This window comes from Labrus bergylta, chromosome 2, assembly GCF_963930695.1.
Source record: "Labrus bergylta chromosome 2, fLabBer1.1, whole genome shotgun sequence".
Lineage (NCBI taxonomy): Eukaryota > Metazoa > Chordata > Actinopteri > Labriformes > Labridae > Labrus > Labrus bergylta.
In genome coordinates this window covers 12271165-12290886 of record NC_089196.1, presented here as the reverse complement: position 1 = coordinate 12290886, position 19722 = coordinate 12271165, and the positions used below count along the sequence as shown (strand labels likewise).

The 19722-nt window shown below is 42.4% G+C and overlaps 1 protein-coding gene across 1 annotated transcript in view; it reads right to left on the bottom strand.

Annotated features, from left to right (window-relative positions):
- The window catches only part of bmp1a (bone morphogenetic protein 1a), a 28244-nt gene that overhangs the window by 2397 nt on the left and 6125 nt on the right, over positions 1–19722 (bottom strand). The window contains exons 2-19 of the mRNA XM_020657123.3: positions 17498–17611; positions 14616–14741; positions 13954–14071; positions 12323–12501; positions 11824–11929; positions 7482–7606; positions 5759–5874; positions 5494–5596; positions 4791–4907; positions 4258–4403; positions 3953–4148; positions 3599–3724; positions 2205–2365; positions 1861–2041; positions 1615–1740; positions 1325–1452; positions 761–974; positions 133–383 (exon numbers count right to left, since the gene is read on the bottom strand). Coding sequence (XP_020512779.1) covers positions 133–383; positions 761–974; positions 1325–1452; positions 1615–1740; positions 1861–2041; positions 2205–2365; positions 3599–3724; positions 3953–4148; positions 4258–4403; positions 4791–4907; positions 5494–5596; positions 5759–5874; positions 7482–7606; positions 11824–11929; positions 12323–12501; positions 13954–14071; positions 14616–14741; positions 17498–17611 — 2633 coding nt within the window. The remainder of the gene's footprint in view (positions 1–132; positions 384–760; positions 975–1324; positions 1453–1614; positions 1741–1860; positions 2042–2204; positions 2366–3598; positions 3725–3952; positions 4149–4257; positions 4404–4790; positions 4908–5493; positions 5597–5758; positions 5875–7481; positions 7607–11823; positions 11930–12322; positions 12502–13953; positions 14072–14615; positions 14742–17497; positions 17612–19722) is intronic.

Genomic DNA, 19722 nt, shown 5'->3' with positions numbered 1-19722 from the left:
CAGGGCAGTTCACAAACCCCCGCCAAAGTTTCTCTAGTAATTCTCAGAAATCCCTCGTTGTTACTTTTACTGTAAAACAGCAGAAAAAGTGCTGGGAGGTCAGCTGTTTTTGTCAGAGAGAAATGCTCTTACCCCCGAGCCACAATAGCGTCCCAGCCGAGGGGACTTGGTGTCGGCGCCATCGAAGAGCTCCATGTAGTCATAGCCACAATCCGCCTCCTCCTCAATCTCAAAGGTCTGGAAGATGAGCTCCACCCCATAGCCCTTCTCAGCAGATATCACCCACTGACAGTCAGAGGCTCCGGGGTAGTTATTGTCCCCAAACTGGGCGTGGGAGAACAGGTCCTTGGTTTTGACTTCAGCCTTCAGGTGACCACCGCACTCTGTGAGCAGAAAAGTTGAGCTGAGTCATTTTGTACAAGGGTTGAGTACAGCTGCTGTGCGTATTGGTCTCTGGCTCATTTGTGGTTTTCACAGTCATCCAGATACAAAGGAGTCTAAATCACGCTCTGTTGTTAAATATGAGTCATAATCATTCTCAGAAAGGGTGGTGAAATGTAAGCAAAACTAAACTTGCATGTGTTCAGTCCAGACACCGCTGTGGAGTCTGATTTGTCAATAACTAACCTGAAATCAACTTGATGCCCCCAAAACATGAAGGTTTCAAGGTTTTACTGTCTTCTGTCTTCTTGGCTACTATTAGGTTTTTCATTTAGCAAGAGGAAAAATTGAGCACTGCTCTAATAGTGTCTATTCTTACCTGCAGAATGGGAAGCCTCGAAGCCTTTCTTTTGCACAGAGTTATCAGAGAAGAAGCGAACGAACAGCTTGTTTGCAGTCGACGTGATGGGTGGGGGCTTCTTGGTTCCACAGAAGCGACCCAGACTTGGAGATTTTCCATCTCGCCCGTCATAAATCTCTATGTGGTCATACGCACACTCCAGGTGGGCCTCCATGTCGATCTCGTTAAAGGCCTGTAGTTAAAGAGGACGATGGGCAAAGAGGCTTGTTAAAAAAAAGTGTTGGAACAGAATTTCAACTTTGAATCAGTGGCATTTTTTAGACTGTGATAAGTTTTATTTATAGAAAAAGAATGTCTACCTAAAGGCGAAAAAAAAGGTGAAGTTTTAAAATAGGTTTCTTACTGTCAGTGACATATTGGACATGAATACAAATAAAAACAGAAGGGGGAGCCACACATCATTGTTCTGTAGCAGCTTCTGATAACAGCTCAGTGGAGTTTTGTTACATAATGGTACAAATACAAATAAAGAAATGACTGACCAAAGAAAGTATACAGAGAGCAGGAGGAAGTGACACATACGATTTTAATGCGGTGGCCTGGAGTGGTGGTGAGGGCCCAGGTGCAGGCCTTCTTGCTGGGATATCTGTCCGGCCAGTTTGGGCTGGTAATGGTTCCACTCACGCTATTCACAGTATGATCACAGCCGGCTGTAAAAAGACATCCTTCAGTCATCACATATATCTGTATTGTGCAATTTGATTGCGTTCAAACAGTAAGTCTACTTAATACCTACTCAGGCTACAAAAAAAGTGAAGAGTATGAAAAAATGTGCAACTCTACTAAAGTGACAAGAATCTGAGGTCAGGTACCTTCTTTGCAGTCGTGTTTGTTCTCATGCAGCACAAAGCCGCTCCTGCACTGACAGCTGTAGCTTCCAAAGGTGTTGACACACTCGTGTTGACAGCCTCCGTTCTCCTTGGAGCACTCATCTTTGTCTGCGGGAGCACAGAGGACACAACCTTGGTGACTGTTTTCCTTTGAAAAACGCCTGATGGCAGCTTGAGTGACTTAAAGAGAAGACGTGATGCATTAAGGAGGACTGTTAGGAGACTCACCTGAGAAGAATTGTGCTTTAAAGCCTTTCTTGGACACGGTATTGTCTGATTTAAACTCAATGCGCATGTTGTTGTACTGGGAGGTGATAGCTTCGGGTTTCTCCGCCCCACAGAACTTCCCATGTAATCTTGAATCGGCTGATAGCCCGCTGCGAACCTCCACATAGTCGTACTTACAAACCTGTGCAGAGAAACAGAGCGTGTGAAGAGGCAGTGTATTTGGTTTTAATAATAAAACACTTGGAGGAGACTAAGGCTTTGTTTGCTATGAAGTTGTGCAATGACAGAGAGATAACACAGAACAAACCCACCCCGCGCCGATTCAAAATAACCCCAGTGCTCACATCATTGCCCTCAGTCTCGAAGACGTCAAAGAGCAGAGTTATGCGATACTGTGTTGGGGCGACAAGCTGCCAGATGCAGTTCTTGTTTGGGGGGTACTCTCTGGGCCAACCGGGGCTGGTAATGGACCCGTTCAGCTTGGTGATGAAACCTCCACAGGCAGCTGGACAGAACACACAACATGGGAAGAGACAAGTAATAGTTAGCTTCGTAGTTACATGCAGATGTGCAGAAAAGAGAAAACAGCTTATCACCGTATGTCTCCACAGGATGTTCTCCAAATGCATTTATGTCATAAACCATACAGCTAAAACAAAAGCCCCTGTGATGTATCCTCCTGTGTCCTGAATTAATCGGGATTAGTGCTTGACCTGCGTGTGACAACTCACAAAAGCTCTGCAACAGTTATGCAACACAACACGATGAACAAACTAGTGTCGCCCATTTCAGTACATTGCTATTTTCTGCCAATATTTCAGTGAATCATTGTTTAACCAACTGCATACATGTTTTGTTGACACATGGATTTAAAGTTATTAAATGTGGCCAAATGTTGCAAAGTAAAAAATGTACGTTTCAATGGTTATTTGAAGAGCAATACACACGAACTACAGATATACCAGTTTCACATATAATCTTTCTCACTGTGTATTAATGCAGATATAATTATCCTTAAATAGTAGCTTCTTTGTTTGTTTGTGTTTGCACTATCCCCAGAATATGCTGCTCCCTTTTTTTTACATGCAATAGAAACACAACTAATACATATTTTTTCTGTATCTCTATTTAAAAACAGGTTTCCTTATACTTTAATGCAACATTTTTTATATTTGACAGTTGACAGAATATTAATATGAAAGTAGAGCATATTTTAAGATTGTTGAATTGAAAATGTTCTCTGTAAAGCTGATTTGTCACCCCTGGGGGGTTGTTGGATATGACAATATATTTGATCACACATCTGACAGATAGTATCCATCCTTTCTTTTTTTAATTGTTGTGTAATTTGTTTAATAGAAATACTTAGATGCTCTTTAATTTGTGCTCTCTTTGTTTTCAACTGAAGCTACTTAATAAATTGAATTCTGTCAGACATAAAGCTGTAGTGACAGCCGACTTCCTCTAGAGGGGGTGGACGGTGGTTAAGTGGTCAACCAGATATTCTGCAGCTTGTTTACTTATTGTCAGGTCTGAAACAACATGTAATTTGAGCTAAAAATAATGCTTGCATTGTTTGTCCCAAATCTTTAAAAGACAGTGATCAGCCAGCGCAGACATCACAGTAGGCTTTATGGAATGACTGAGCTTATTGTTTCTGGATGAGTAACACTGTAAAGTGCTTTAGCGTGTAAATTAAAAGGTGAGTAGAGCTGGTGACTTGTCTCCCTGTCCTTACCCTCGCAGCTGCGCTTGTCAGCAGCCAGCTCATAGCCCGGGTCACAGGCACACTTGTAGCTGCCCAGTGTGTTGACACAACGTTGCTCACAGCGACCGTTGTCCGGCTTGGAGCACTCATCCATCTCTGAAAACACAAAGATATGTTAGGACCCTGTTCGCCGGCCCCCCTGGATTGCTGGTGTACAAAAGAAACTCTTCAAAACATCCCCAGAGCCAGACAAAAAGGGTCGCACAGAATCTGGCTGTGCAATAATGTGTTACAAATGTTAACTGCTGTAATATTCAAAAGAAAACAACGGACAGACCGATTGCTGGAACGCGTAAAATAAGATTATGACCCTTAATGTCTGACCTTTAAAGAAGTTTGCAGCAAAGCCAGCCTTGTTCACCGAGCCATCTGACACGAATTTCATCCACAGCTGGTTGGAGCTGGTTTTGATGTCATCTGGCTTGTCGTAGCCACAGAATCGGCCCAGCAGGGGACTGTTTTCAGAGTTTCCATCGCGCACCTCCAGGTAGTCATAGGCACAACTGTCATGTCTCTCAATCTGAGAAAATAAGAGAGGGACATTAGTCAAAATCTTCAAATAAGTTGTAATATTCACACAGCAAAGAATTACTTGAATGAAAATATTTAAAGAAGGATAGGTGACGTACTTCAAAAGACTGGAAGGTAAGTCCTACATGGTAGCCCTGAGCTACAGTTACTTTCCACACGCACACTTTGTTGGGCCTGTAGTCATCAGGGTAGTTGGGGGATTGGATCTGGCCATTGTCTTTCTTCACCTCCCCACCACAGATAGCTGCATGTGACAATAAAAAAACAATACTGAGTTCCCCTTGATAGTAATATCATCAGCACATGCCTGGAAAGAAACCAAACGCTCACTGTTCTGATTAATGCAGGGTGGATTAACGGATATACCTGCACCATCAGCTCCAACACACGCAAACATACACACCAACCCTTCGCGCCGTCTGGAAACAATGGAGCTTAATGTGAAGGCCGGCTAAAGTCTAATTAATGCAGTGTAAAAAAACCTCACACATCAGCAGTAGGGGAGCCAATAAACTGGGGATATTACTGCAGCTTCTAGGCACATTGTTGGATGTGTGAGCGGCCATGCGTTCAGTCAGCTGAGCTACATACTGGAGCGGGGTTCAGGGAGGTCGGGAGTACGGGTGCTTACCCTCATAGACGGCGGAGAATCCTTTTCCCACCCAGTTGCTACTGCTGCGGAATTCAATCCACAGCCGACTGTCGGTGGAGATGATTGGTTCAGGCAGCTTATCACCACAGAAACGACCTGGGTCACAGGTGAGGACACAAACATAAAAAGCACATTTTTTTCATTATGACACCTGAGATAGCTGTGAACATTCTCTACACAGCTTTTTACTTTACAGACAACAAATTCAGCTGTGAGGCAGTTGTGAGGTATATAAAGAGACTATATTGACAATAAGCATCTTTAATTTAGTATTTAAAGTTTGGTTTATTCATACAATGTTTGTCAGTATGAATACCTGGAACCAATGGAAGTGTCTGGTGTATTTTGTAACTGGACTAATCAAAAACGTGGCTTTTCCCTACAGTTCCTGTAAATAATCTCAATATTTTATATATTTAAACACATGTAAAAACCTTTGTCTAGCTGCCACTGCTGTTCATCCTTGTATCAATAGTGCAAAAACAAATTGCAACACCAAGTCAAGCTACTTTCTAGCTTTACTTTTCTTCCATCGCAGTAAACAGTATTTGATAGAATTTTGGCTAGACAAATAAGATGTTTAGACATTTAAAATCTTTACAATCAAATGATCTAATGAAGCTATATTTTCATGAATTGTAAGTTGGAGCCCCAGTTTGGGTACAACTCCTTAAAAACCAACCTTTTAGAGGAGCCTTCCTCCAGTATCCGTCTCTGATTTCTACATGGTCGTACCAACATAGGTGACTCCGGTACAGATCCATGGAGGTAAAGTTCAGAATGATCTAAGAAGCAAAAGACAAAGTGGGTACTGATACAGTGAACTAAAGAATAAAAAACACTGACTCTTGATTCATATCAAGTAACTGAGACCTTGCTTTGGTCTAAGCACTTTGTGAGTCTTGATTTAAAGGGTTCAAAGTTGACCTGGCATTTCCATTCAGTACCTTCTCGCCCGGTGTGACTGATATCCTCCAGATGCAGTGCATGTACGCTGAGTAACCATTTGGAAATCCAGGCGAGGAGAAGTTCCCGCTGCTGTCCTGCAGACTGTCCCCACATCCTGAGCACAGAAACAAACGCACACAGACCCACACGTGAGGCCTGAGCTGTGAGCATGATGCACTGTCAACTTGTTCCTGCCTGAATAACACCTAAGCCACTCAACTCAAGCTCTCTAGCCATCAGCTCTAAGGTAAATCCCCTTAAACCTCGCTGCAGGGACAGACACTGGAGCTGGAATCATAACAGCAAATGTGAAGTAAAGGACAACTCTTTCATGTTCAAAGGCACATCTGCTGACAATGTTCACACACAACCCTGCACCTCACACCCCTCTCATTCACCCCCCCCCCCCTCCCCCTCCCCCCACCTTCTCCAGATGATGATCACACAAAAGAAATGAGAGTGTGAGCATCCTCTGAAGATAAAATAAACAAAAATAAACCCACGATGAATAAACAAGGCCTCTGGAGGATGTTATGCACTATGTTCGTGTTACCTGTGAAAGAAACTGCCTTACGTTGACTGGCTGAAAACTAAGCGTGCAAGTGTGAGAGAACTGATTCCAAACACAAAACACGGCCTCGTAAAAACATCTGAGGAAGAAGCATGCCAAGTGGGGGTAGATGTGTTTCATTAAGACTTAGAGGAAGTGATCAAGAGAACTATGCATCTTCAGTTTTTTCTGTCTAAAGACAGAAGCAGGAAGGAAACATTTCCCCATGACTTTTCTTTGCTTCCATCAATTGTGCTGTAGCAATAAAACTAGCTAAAGAGTTGTGTGTAATAATGCTCGGTAGAGATTTGCCAATTACTAGCTCCTTAACAAGCACTTAGGTTCACACCAGGGATGACAGACGATAACAGGAATGCTGCATGAATGGGAGATCCGTGGCGCTTTACGGAGGTTTTTTCCTCAAGAGCATGTGGAGACTCACTACCTCATCCCTCACAAAGTGAGTCAGAACATCCAGTCAGACTCTTTCTCACGAGACAGAGAATTTTGTGAAGGAAGAGCCGATTCATTTAGGGTTAAAACTTCCGGTCCTAATCGTATAAACCACACCGGCTGGTCCAGCTCTGGTCACAATGTATATTCATTAGGCTTTAAAATAAGGCTGGCAGCTCAGTTTGTCCTGGACTGATCTGTAATTAAACTGTCTGAAGCAAAATATATTCAGCAGAGACTGGTCACAATGTACATCTGTTAATGTAATCAATTGTGTTTACTCCAACAGCATTATATCCTCTCTCTCCTCTCTGCAAAGCGTAAACACAGTGAGTGGTTAAGAAAGGCTTACGTAACGCTCCTTAGAGTATCGTCTCACAGTTTACGTTGTACAAGCTGTGATGTGTGGACATGAGCCCTGTTCCCAACATCCTTTTCGTCATTCTCTTCCTCAATCACAGCTGTTCCTTTGGGTCTATCTGGGAACGAGTGGTGACACACTTCCTGTCCCTGGGTAGTCTTTGCACTCCTCCCAGCTCGGGATTGTCGGACGTTGTAGCCAAAGAACCACATCAAGAGTAGCTGCGTGGCTATTTCCACAGCTCTCTCTCTCTCTCTCTCTCTCTCTCTCTCTCTCTCTCTCTCTCATGTTGCACACAGATGCAAAGAAATAGGCAGGAAAAACCCACAGCAGACAGGATTTGTCATTTTAGTCTTACTGGAGCATTTGTAGAGTTTGCGTGCCTGTGTGATATCCCCTTTGCTCAGCCTGGTTCTCTGGCCAATTGGTGGTCGTACTCCATTCACATCATAGCGTGGCAGGATGGTGTCCAGGAAAATGCCTCTGTAATTCAGGGAGAGAGACTGACGTTAATGTGGCATAAAACACTGACAGTGTGCACACAATCCTGACTCTTTTTCAAACATTGATTTAGCCTACTAAACATATCTGATCAAGAACTAAGAGATGTAAAAATCAATCAGTGCATTTCAATCATTTTCTCCTAATAAAAGAATACAGAACCATTGATTTTATTTATTTAATACTTTTTCCTTCTCCATGTCTGACCAAAAAGCGTGAAGGTTAAAGTACGTGTGTGTCTACATGTATGATGGGGTCCTTATTGTCATTATTTTCATTTTATTTCATAATAAAAGGAAACAAATCTATTTGTTTTGATCCTTCAGATCTATTTGTCACAGGCTAAATTGTAACAGATGTACTGTTGCATTCACTTATCACAGTCTCCTTGAGGTCAAGGGTCACACGGCCTGTTTCTGAAGTTAATGCTGACATCATTCTTCACACACACACACACACACGTCTGCTCTACAGATGGACCCAAACGAAGAACTCTTCTCCAGAGTTACTGAGAATGACCTGCACAATCTGGAAAAGGCAGGGAGGTGAACACCAGCCACACGCCTTGTTTAAAGTCTAATATGAAAACTGTCAAAAAACAAACAAAAAAACAAAAACAACAACCAGGCGCAGCAGAACAGAGTTCTCATAGTAGTGTCTCACTTGACACTTTGCTAGTTTATCATCTCCATTTTTTTCAAGTATTGGCGAGCAACGGCCTGGCTCCGTAGTCGTTCCCATGGTGACATGCCTATCAACGCCAGGCATGTGCAAACAGAGCAGCCTGGGCTAACAGTTTAGACTCTGCCTGCCTGCCTGCCTGCCTGCCTGTATGTCTGTGAGCTTCCAGGAGCCGGTATGCTGGCTGCTGGTGAAAAACGCCGCTGCAGCCGGTGTCAAAGCAGACAAAAGGCACACTAGCAGGTCTCTATTTGAGTTGGCACCAATCCATGCACTAGTACTAAAAAATATATCTGGAGTGAAGGAAAGAGGGGTGCAAAGTTGTGGGTCGGGTAACACGGCTGAGACAAAAAAGCAAAGGGGATCAGCTCTGCTTGTCCCCAGGAGACATTGCAAAACATCAAGACAAGCCATGAAATCTTTCAAACAACACCCACGGCAAAAGCCCTGGCTTCCCACGGTGATTTACTGTAAAACACAGAGCAAACACCCCTGCTAATAATGGGGTAACAAAGACAGCCACTGGCACAGGTACATGAGCCAATCGGTGCTCAAGAAAAAAAAGTGCTGGGAATGACCTGTGAAAAGCTAACAGGAGCCCCTTGTCTGCTAATACAGCTCTGTGAAACATTCCCCAGCAGTGGCAGTCAGTCCTCTGTCATGTCAGTCTAAAGGGGCTTTTATTGATCAACATGGTTACACAAAGAGTTGGAGCTGGAGCGGTGGATTAGCTGACATACACATACTTTAGGGCAGGCCTGCTGAATTGTGAAGCAAAATGTGGTTCATACTGTGTTACATTTAGATCACAACTCTTGACCTGAGAGCTAAATCAACTCAATGGATCTCCTGTCATTTAGTGCTGAGCAGACTGTAATCTAAATTGTATCTAATCTGTAAACCTATCATCTAAAACACCTCTCTTTATGATTATACAAACATTTATCAGCTGCAGTGGAATTTGTTCAGCTCAAAAAAGTACCTTTCATGTTCTAACCGGTTCTAACCTGCTAATGAAGTTATTATATGCCTCTATTTTTCCACATTCTTTTTATTTCAATGTGTTAAACGAATCACTAAAACCAAGCATGATGTATTTCTTGAAAAGAAAGGGTGCAGAATTTCAGTCTTATTCTATGTGCAGTGCATTTTTGACCTACAGTTAGGATGCACGGGGCCAGACAGGCATTTCTGTACATTGGCCTCCACCCAGCTGCAGCCTCAGCTTAGACAAAGATTCCCTCTCTGCTTCCCAGACTCTGTTTGCCGCAGGAGCATTGCAGTTGATTCGGGAAGAGGCCCATACACTAAGAGAGTCACACAGGGCATGGGAGAGTTGATGGTGGGGGAAGTGAAAAAATACATATACAGCTGAGGAGTAAGAACAAGGGGAGAGCCAACAGCTGGTTTTCCTATCAGAGTTAGGTAAAAGTGAGTCAGGACTTACTTTTTTGCTTTAACTTTTGTGTGCACAAGGAATATATTACAGCAGCTCTGGCTTTCTTGCTGACCATTATATTCCAGCTATAGGTAAAACACTGGAAAACAATTGTTCCTGCAGCTGTCCTAAAGATTACCCCACATTGTTTAACTATGCAATAGAGTCAAATGGTCAAAATGCCGCTTTCATACACAAGACTAAGGTCACATCCTGCCCATGTCAGCTAGTGGTTACCATAATATTTATATAACTTGATGTAAAGTATGCTTAAACTGACACTAAATCTTAGTCAACTTCTCCCAAGGGGTCTTTTTAGGCTATAGTCACCCTGTTAGTAAAAAGCACTTCAAACTAAACACAGCCTGCGATGACTCGAGTGAGATCCTAGACTGACCAGTGTTTGTCACTGGGATTTTTTTTAGTTAGTAGTGCTGCATGACATCACAACATCTGGAGGGACTTCCTGTAGCAACAACAGGGAGTAGTGAATGGGGTCAGCTGGCAACAAAATAAAGTGGCATCATAAGTATGACACATTCACAGTTCTGCTTTTAAAAACAGAGGTCCCTCTATGCAGGTTGTTTCCACTGTTCAGCATTTCAATACCAAGTTTGGCTACATACAGGGCCTACACAGTTCAGCCACTTTTGTCTATTTATTTATCTACTGCCCAAAGTCTAAGACACACACATTTTAAGTCACATGTGTCTTAAAGCCTGGGGAGTACAACAAATTTCCACTTGTCCGTTCCTTACCATAGGTAGGAGCATTTCAGGGGTTGGCCTAAATAGTGCTGCAGAGGATATTTTATTACAACACCTGAATGCTATGAAGGTTCTATATGAAGACTATGCAGCAGGCATAAATAAATAAATATATAAATAGAGTCCCTGAAGAGGCCTCGGGTGACCACGACGCTACTTATCATCAAAGCCTCTTGAAAAGGTCATTAGGAGCATAATGAGGCGGTTCATAGTTTGAGGCACAACTTTTACAAGAAGCTCCACGTAGCCTTGAAAGTGGCGTGCAGAAACTATGTTGTGAGGAAGCAGGGCTACTGTAAGTGGGCTAGCTCAGCAGCAGGATCAGGACTGGTGCTGCTTTACTGCAGCTGCTGGTGCAAAAGCAGCATGAACCGAGGAGAAGGGCCTTAATTTGAGCAGGCTGTGGGAAGGAAGCTGGCACTTTCACTACTGCTACAAAGACTTGGCTTTCCCTTCTTAGAAAAAAAAAAACCATAGTAGAAAATCAATTCAAGTTTGTCAGAGGTGTTTATTTTGTATCATTTTGACACAAAGCTCAGAGCCTTTGTTAGCTGAATGAGAAAGTAAAGTGGAAAAAGATGTTCATCAGGATGCAAGAAAAAATGATGAAGCAAATACTCAATGAAACTGGAGTCGTCAGCACAAGCTGTTTCACACAAGCATATTATTTTTTGACCCTCCTCATTCCCAATGCAGCAATAAGCATTTAAATCGTATCCAAATATTACATAAATCACAATAGTGCTCCCCCATCTACTTAAACCACATGCAATGGGAGCAATGGCTGTTTAAAAACATTTCACCCAAGAGAAACTTTGGCCAGAGAAGGAGAGCATTTTGTTCTAAATAGAGCTTTTGTAGTAGCAACATATAAATACCCACTAAAGACCCACCTTTTCCCTGGAAAGCCATTTCTGTCTCTTTGTACTTAAACTCCGATAGTGAAGAAACAATTCACATCCAAGACAGACACTGAAGGAACAGTAAGCCCTTTCTGTCTTTGTGTCCTCAGGCTACGTGTTAGTCTTCAAGTGATTTATTATTGAGGGGAATTAAGTGTTTCATTCTTCTTTTCAGTTCTTTGGGAATCCTGCCACATTTCTCAGCAGCCTCCCAAAGACATAGACCTGGTGCATTACAGATCAATATAGTCATAAAATAATGTTTAAAAAAAAAATGACTCTCAGCAGAAATGGAAAACAACAAGAAGGGTTAAAAGGTTGCAGCAGAGTGGGAAACTGCTCAGCCTGACTTGATCTAACACCAGTTTTTAAGTCTGGAGTGCAAGCAGTGGAACTTGGCTTGGCTCCTACCTGGAGAATGTATTCCTGGCATAGTGCATGATACTGTCAAAATCATAGACTTCTCCCAAAGAGTCCACCTCCCCCGGCTCCATCTTCAGAAAGTTATACTCTTGCCCTGTGAGAAGAGACAGTGAGAAGAACAGTTGGAACATGAAGCTGAGTCACACTGTGCAACCTTACGTATGTGAGCCAAAGGTGAATACAGTTTTACTCCGTCTGAATCACACAATGAGGCTAGAGATTCCAATAAGCCACTTGCATTAGTGCATGCGAAAGCCAGTGATATTTCAGGCTGTAGTACTTAAGGTTGTAGTTGTTGGTGTTTGGCCTGGTTACTGAATGTGTCATGAGAAGCCTTCTGTGTGGGGTTGTCTATCTCTAAAAACACCTGGATTAATAGAGCGTAGCAGGCCTAGCATGAGCAAAAACTGGCTCACAATTCTGTGTGTCTTTTTTATTATTTTGTCTCTTCTTTCCAATGTCATTGTTGAGAGACCTATGCCCCTACCTGGCTGAATGTTGTCCCTGATAATGCTGACGTGTTCGTCTCGGTCAGGCCTCGTGTGCTCGTGCCAGAATCCGATCACATGACCCAACTCGTGCACCACAATACCAAACTTGTCACAGTTTTTTCCGATGGATATAGCCTGGGGGCCCCCTCCTCGACGACCAACATAGGAGCAGCACCTGTGAATCAACAGCCAGACACACACACACACACAGACAGTGTTAACAAAGCCAAAATATAGTGGCTACATTTTATGTCTTAGTACGTGAAAAAACCCTTAACAAGCGAGTAGTAACTACAGCAAGTGGCCAGAAAAAGAATCATGTTCCCCAGGGGAGAAGAAGAAGAAGAAGAAGGAATGTGTCTCGGGCTCTGTAACGTCTAACTGGCCTATATTTCATCCTGCTCTGAACATATATAATGACTCTTGTAATGAGAACGACATTACCTTAACAGCCTCTGGTCTGTTTTACAAGAAAGCTTAATGAGGCTACCTGTCATCCACACATACAGCAGTGACATTCATTCATCCGCCTGCCAATGCAAATGCTGAGAGTGAGGACGGAGGCTGGTTGGCTTCGGCGCTCCATCTCAGCGTGACTTGAAAGGTTCAGTGTGGGAGTGTGGAGGACGGGCACACACATGGCTGCCCTGTGGGCCAGACAGCAGCTCTCTAATTACTGCGAGCCCAGCCAGGCTCTCCTGAGACACGCCTTGAACTTTGCACAGGACAGATGGGGACCTGCTGAATATGCAGCAGAGTCAAGTATTCCCACTGCTAACCGCTGCCGCCTGCGTGGATAATGTCATCGCTTTTGCTTTAGAGGCCAGGCTAAAAATGGCTATCAACAGTTGTTTGGAAAAAAAAAAATAAGTTTCATGATCTGCATCCTCTTTCTGTTAAGCTGTTTGTTTTGAATGATGCATATCAGTGGGAGAGGTTCATTGTGTGTGATGACATAATGGTTCCAGCTTGTGTTTCTAAATCTGTGTGAGGTTAAAACATGGGAACGTTTTAGGATTGTGTGTCCCCTGGGAACCTCTCTAATACTTTCTCTAATAGCTCTAGCCTCTTTTCCCTCAAACCTTAAATTATAAGGGTGTGCTGGTTCGTGTGCACCAAATGCTTTTATCTAAAAATATTTTATCATTAAACAAACAGACCTCTAAACGTCCAAACAGATTGTCAATTGTCGCTTAGCAACAACTAGAACCACAACCAGAGCTTCCTCTGAGTATTTGTTTGAGAGGAAATGCTGAGTGGACACTAAATCCAACTTCAGTGGTAAACAGGGTTATGGAGAGGCTGAGGCTGAGTCTCCCCCTTGGGCGCAATTATGTACATCATGCATGACACCAGTGGTCAGTGACGGATAAGGAGTGATGATGAGGCATAGGAGACATTCCTGACCACTGATTGGTCACCTCTCACAGGACCTGCGGGGGGGTTGAAATAACAGCTCACACAGAGACTGCGGACAGAAAGGATCAACAATGGGGAAAGGCTGCTGAGCGGAAAGCAAGGAAGAGTACTAAGACGCTACATAATTAGCTGCAGATAATGAAGGCTCAACAGAGCCCGACCATTGTTCAGTGTCTTCATGTGGGAGCTGAAAACCCCACTGACTCACCCACATGGTCGGTATGTGAAGACAATATAGCTCTCCTCCTGCGTCCTCTCTATAAAGGTCACGCAGGTGTGCTTCTCCCAGTGCCGCATGGCCTGCCGGAATATCGCCCGCTGGCTTCCTGAATAAGACGAGAGAGAAAGTGAGATCAGTGGAGCTGACACACACACACACACACACACACACACACACACACACACACACACACACACACACACACACACACACACACACACACACACACACACACACACACACACACACACACACACACACACACACACACACACACACACACACACACACACACACACACACACACACACAATATTTTATCAATTATATAAAAAAAAATGTATTTTACTTTTGTGCAATTACCTAACACAACTCAAATCACACATTGTTATTTAGAGCTATGTACTTCTTCATCTGTTGTTTCATTTCGAGGAGTTATAAAAAAAGTTGAAACCAAAGTTGATGCCTCAGTGCTTCATTTTTTGTTGCAACTGGAGTTATGGTGCATAACTGAAGCAAAACACTGTGTCCTTTTTTTCATTCTGGACCACCAGACTTTGAAAATCGCTGACATTTTAAGGATACAAAATGTTATCTGTTAAAAAGCAGAATGGACTTTTTCTATCAATGAGCACAGATGTTTTACTTACCACTAAAGTTCCCACTGATGACATAGGGAATAACACCTTCAGGCCAAACACGCTCAGGTCTGGAGGTGGCCGCTCTTTTCCTACGTCGTGAGCCCGGCCTGTTAGGGATACTCTGAATGGTTGATCCTGAAGATTTGAAAATCAAGACAACAAAGATGAATCATTCCTGTCTGACAGAATTAAAGTTTCACCAGCACTTAATTCATAATGAGCAAATATGTTTCCCACTTTTTATCCTAAAACTAAACGAACAGAAAATCGAATTATTAGGCTCATTTAGGGAAATTACTTTTTCTTCCTTCAAATAACATTGTTCATCCTATTCTGCACAAAGGGATTTCACTGAAGCTTATTCCTTTCTTCTTCTAAATGAGTTTCATCATTTTAATGTCACTCAAACGCACATTAATGCAGAGTAACCATGGAGACTAAGCTCCCACCTAAACCTGCTCATTATAATGAGACACATCCATATGTGAAACACACATAGTGTAATCGCCCTCCTGTTCTTCATTAGGCTGCAGAACAGGCACAACTTGTTTTTGAAGCAACCACTGTTAATTAAACTCTTTCAGATATGAACCCATTTCACAGAAATATTCAGTGTTATAGGACAAAGTGTGCATCCCAAATATCAAAGATAACAGCACGCATGTGTTTTTAATGGTTTTAAATGAATGATGCAGCTTTGTGGGGAAATAATAAGAATGTTTCTTCCATTACAACTTCAATTCTGAATAGCATCGTATGTTTAGCATGAGGTCAGTAAAGGAACATGAAGACGTTTCACATGGATAGGTTTCTATTATTTCCATGAAGCTGAAAAGTTAAACAAACAGAGATTAGATTCATCCTGAGCTATCTCATGGAGGATTGCATCACTTCTGCAAAGTGAAATGACGCCTCAGCATGTAAACATTGATTTTAAGCAGGACATGTTGAGAAGTACAGAGACAGCATTATCTTATAAACCACAGGCCATGAACAATGTGGTAAACACTTAAGACTTCTGACCTTCCAAGGAATCAACTCTTCTGATTATGTATGCTACATTGCATCACCCTTTCTTAGGCACTGTAGACTCTTCACCTTGTAAAGTAGGATATGTTCATATTGTTTTCATCTGAACAACTGAAGCGGTCTGATAACTATCGATGTGTTTTTAGTTCATTCAGTTAATGAAGGGTAGGAATGTCACAGGTGTGTTTGAACAGATTCATGATGTACAAACAAGGACATTTTAGTTTTGTTCCTTCTGTTCATTCCTTTATCTTTTTAAATATTACAAACCAAATCATATGGATTTAGCTGAACATGTTTATGTGCTTGGAGGGTTTGGCATCTGCAGATTCTTTCCACATAAAGATCCAAACATCTGATTTCACTCCAGTTTGAAGGTGATCCCGTAAATAAATCTGTCAGTGTTTCACTTCAGTGAGGACCTGCAGTAACCTATTGATGCAAGAACCTAGAATACAATACAATAATTACTTCAATGTTTATTTGTATAGAGCCAAGTATGAAGCAAATAAACAGATGCTACACATTACAACACTTATAGCCGAAGTTTGCACTGCCTGTCCCTCGATAGACAATGTCCCTCAGTTAGATCATTAGTGAATCCTTTAGCATATATTAAAATAAACTTGTCGAATGGTATCCATTGAAAAGCTTTGTTTGCTTTGCTTGTTTTGAGGAAGTGGAATAGGAGGGCTTCACTTCAACATAATAAAAAACACTGTAGAACTTCACCTGGATGACCCTGATGAAGGCAACAAGCCAAAACATGCTGGTTTCACAATAAACGTTATCCTAAAAGTATCGCTGCAGAAACAAGAAAACAAGTACATTTGGTTTCAGTACATTCAGCAGCACAAAGGTTGCTGTTCCATTACAACACCCCCAGCTCTCGTCCTGTTTGAAACTAGATTTGATTAAGATGTAGGCCACAGTTCGCAGCATGTTTCTTTTCTGCTTGGACAATGTGTTCTGCTGAATTTCAGCCTGCAGGAAGTAAATCTTAGCAGCCTGCAGAGATCAATTAGCATGTCCACACTTGTGCATGTGTTGAGGAAAAGTCTGATAACAGCCAAATCTCCTCGGCGAACTGATAAGAAATATTGCTGGAGACAAACTTGTAGAAGATGTGTTAATTACAGCAACATGATTAAATCTAATGCGATAGGGAATGCTCATAGAGATTTCATTATTATTTTTCTGTTGGCATTATTTTTTTCAAACCAAATTACACAACTTTTTAAATAACATAGGGAAGACAGGGCCAGTGAAGAGACACGACCATGCTTAAGTATTCTTCTTTGCGTCAATTAAACGCACTCAATAACCTCAAATCAATTTTTAGAAATAATTGTATACACCATCTCAATCCTAAGGCTCATCTTAAATCCTTGTTCCAGAGGTCACTATTCAGTCTGCAATCAGTCTTACTCAGTGAGTATTTTAAGTACAGTTCTAACATATTTTTAATCCTCCAAAATCTCTTTTTACCTCAACATGCTCATTAAATCGGATGAAAAGAAGCGAACTGAAACCATTCAAGCACAGACAGCAACATGCACGCTCATGTCGGTTCATGCTCACCTATACTTTATAGGACTGTAAAGACTATTGGTTTCTGTTGACTCACAGCTGTCGCTTAAGTACTGCTTTTCATTCAGACACATTTTACAAAGCCTAAAAATTACTGTCCACCGTGGTGGTACAGGTGTGGCAATGTGCCAAAACAAACTCTCAACTAGATGATATAAGTACTTTGGACAGTTCAAAAGTCTGTGTACAGAAAGCAAAGTTCAACTTGTTTTTACAAAAACACTCTGATAAGTATCATGTGGAGTTTCCCCCTCTTGTTTTGTTGTTGTTACCTGGGTCTGTGTGATTAACCATGTGGACAGTTCTCTGAGCCAAATCTATGATTCTGTCCACTTTGAACATTCGAAGGTCCTCTTCATCCAGAGCTATGTCTCCCAGAAAGGCAACTGAAACAGACAAACAGAGATGGCAGATATCAGAAGACTGTTTGAAAACTGCACAATTTAGAGAATATCGTTGTGAGGAGGACAGTTGCCTCAAGCTTTTCCTGCCACTCAGACAGAGTGAGGCTGCACCGAGGTCAAAGCACTCGCGGACAACCTAGAGCATGTAAAACAAACTCATTCACAAATATAAACTTCATTCCTTCCCTGAGTTTGTTTTTTTGAACAGTAAACAGAAAAAGAGACGTGAAAGTGCAGCATGTCTGTCTAAATAACAAAAGTCCCTTATAAGGAGTATTTCAGTCCTTATATGGACTGTAATATAAGCAACATATTGTGCATGGCTTGTGAAAGTTTAGTGCAAAAAAACAAAAAGTTTGAACTCAGAAACCTGCCCACTGATGTGATTAATTAAACCATGTTCAATCCAGATGTTACAAAAAACACACTGTGTGCTCTGGCGCCTCTGGATAGTTAATGAGAAAAATCATATGTAATACAGTGAGACACTGACACTGCCTCCATGGACTAATATGGGGCACCTTGAACATGTAAAAGGTCCTTAATGAGGCCAAGGAGAGAGAAAAAATAACCAAACAGTCTCCCTTTATGAGGAATGTGCTTTATGGGATTCCTTACTATATGCCTCATTTCTGCTGAGGATAAGCTAGGAGTCGTCTCACTTTTACAGGCTCTTAACACCACCACAACTCTACAATTTATGGCCTGGTTTGTATGCAGAAGTTGCGTTGGGGGGATGGGGGGGTGGGGGGCAGAGGCAGAGGGGGAGAGAAGGGCAAAGAGTTGGCACAGTAATCCCCGTCTGAACAGAGGATGACAATGAGAGAGAGATGGGAAAGGAAAGAAAGAAGGGACATCCTCTGGTCCCAAACCACAGCTCTGAGAAGGGAAGGCAGATGTGGAGCACAGAGAAAATGAGAGCCGTCTGGATGTGTGTTTGGAGGTTAGTATGGTGAAGGGGAGACAGGCGTAGAGGGGTAGGAAGCCAAGGGACCCACTAAACTGTAGAATGAATGACCGTGATTTAAAGAGGTGGCATTTGTTAAACATTTGAATCTTTAGAACCTTTATAGTGTCAACCTGATACAAGAAATGTGTAAATCAAATTTTGTTTTCCTCTTAAGTGTAGCAGAAAAACATTCAGGGAAATGCTCTTTCATGTCTGGAACTGCTATAAAAGTTTGACAGAGGTCTGAGACAAGGGAAAATGGGGATAAAAAGCACAATAGAAACAAAGACCAGAAAAAAAAAAACAACGCTTGGCAGGCATGCATCCCTATTCACTAGCAGAGTATTATTGAAACAATCTGGAGTCGGCTCTGGTTTACACAGGCCCATCTTCCGCCCTGCAGGTCGTAGAGGTTGCACAGCAGAACGACTTTGTTTGGGATTACAGGATAATGACAGCAATAAGAAAAAGGTGTAGATCACTGATGGCATGACAGGGCACGCACAGAGGACAGGTTTAAATTCCAGAGGTCAGAGGGATCCTTTAATTTGTGCTCGCAAAACACACTAATTCCCTCAGACTAAATCCCTGAGACACAACACAGAGCACTCACATTCAGCACTCACACTGCCAAAAACACTGCTGATAAGGGGAAGCTTCCAGATGTCGCGCAGTAAAGGATGGGGGGGGGGGGGGGGGCTACAGAAGGACAGTATTCTCTTTTATCTTCACAATTTAATGATTTATTCTCAGAAGTGCTCCAGAGTTGAACAGAACAGGCAGTCCTTGAAACAATGAAATCCAAGTTGCTGTCATATCATAACGGAAGAGAAAAAAAAAAAAAGTGTTCAAAACAATTCCATGGAACTTTTCTTTACTTCATACTGGCTGAGGAGAAATTAAGTGACACTAGGATGAGATTTCTTTTCACATGCAGTGTCAATTTGCACGTATTAGTAGTTTTATGTGCGGGCTGTGACCAAAAAAACGGGGGCAGGCTTTCTCCCACCCCCATGAGGTTCACAGAGGGCTGAGCTCTCTGCCCAAATCTCCACCGCTGTGCTGAAGGCAGGGCCGGCTAATCCGCAGTGTCATTGTTCTCAGACAACGGTGGAGATTGAAGTGAGCAAATGCACGGCCTGGC